Source organism: Trichinella spiralis (genome assembly GCF_000181795.1).
Source record: "Trichinella spiralis strain ISS 195 chromosome Unknown Scfld6719, whole genome shotgun sequence".
In the NCBI taxonomy this organism is placed as follows: domain Eukaryota; kingdom Metazoa; phylum Nematoda; class Enoplea; order Trichinellida; family Trichinellidae; genus Trichinella; species Trichinella spiralis.
The window spans coordinates 1-855 of record NW_003533658.1 but is presented as its reverse complement, the minus strand read 5'-3'; the positions used below and the strand labels follow the sequence as shown (position 1 = coordinate 855).

The 855-nt window shown below is 38.1% G+C and overlaps 1 protein-coding gene across 1 annotated transcript; it reads left to right on the top strand.

Annotated features, from left to right (window-relative positions):
- Positions 1-289: 289 nt before the first annotated feature.
- Tsp_15848 (conserved hypothetical protein) lies at positions 290-649 on the top strand. Its single transcript, XM_003366022.1, has one exon. It carries the CDS (start codon positions 290-292, stop codon positions 647-649), a length of 360 nt encoding a protein of 119 aa, XP_003366070.1.
- Positions 650-855: the final 206 nt, after the last annotated feature.

The window sequence follows — 855 nt, the reverse complement described above, 5'->3', positions numbered from 1 at the left end:
CATAAAACTTTAGAGTCTCGACCTGGTTTTCATTCGACGTACGAAGCCAAAGTGATCCACCGTTAACAGTGATAATTTTATTTTTTGTTCATCGATATGCAGCACATAAGCAAATGCTCACTGAACAGAAAACACACCACAAGAGCACTACCGACTGCTTTTATCATTTGTACAAAATAACAAATCGTTTTTCACACAATAAAAATGCACGCTCCACACAAAAAATGCGCGCATTTTCACTTTGATTGGACGTGGCGGTTGACCAAACCTATTGAAACCCAAGCACATTATGAAATATATCAAGCACATTACACTGCACTTGATTATTTCTAATCGGTTACTCATTTTGGTCACACTCTTTAAACCTGATGCACAACACATCACACATGAAAATAGAATAAAACCACAGCACCCGTCTGCACAACAAATGCAACACAACTCAATTCACAGCCAGACACAATATCAACCACAGTACTACTACACTACTGCCAACCGTCATGTTGCACAAGTCGTCAATCGATCTGCTAAAATTAGATCGACGCAGAACGCCCAGGTACCAAACGTCACTGATGACTTTATTCATGCATATACACACACAAATCAAGTCATTTTATTGTGTCTGGATTACAAAGAAAACCACCACAACTGATGATACACGTTACAAATGATTTATTATTTTCCTTTCTGCACAGAGCGAAAGAATGTAGCATCATTTTCACGCATCAGTAGTGAGGATGAATACAACAAAGATCAACTGCACACAACACAAAGTGCAACTGCTCTTTTTGCACACATTCAAACAAATCAATCACATTTCATGTATAAAAATACGATAATGATCCGAATCCACCACAG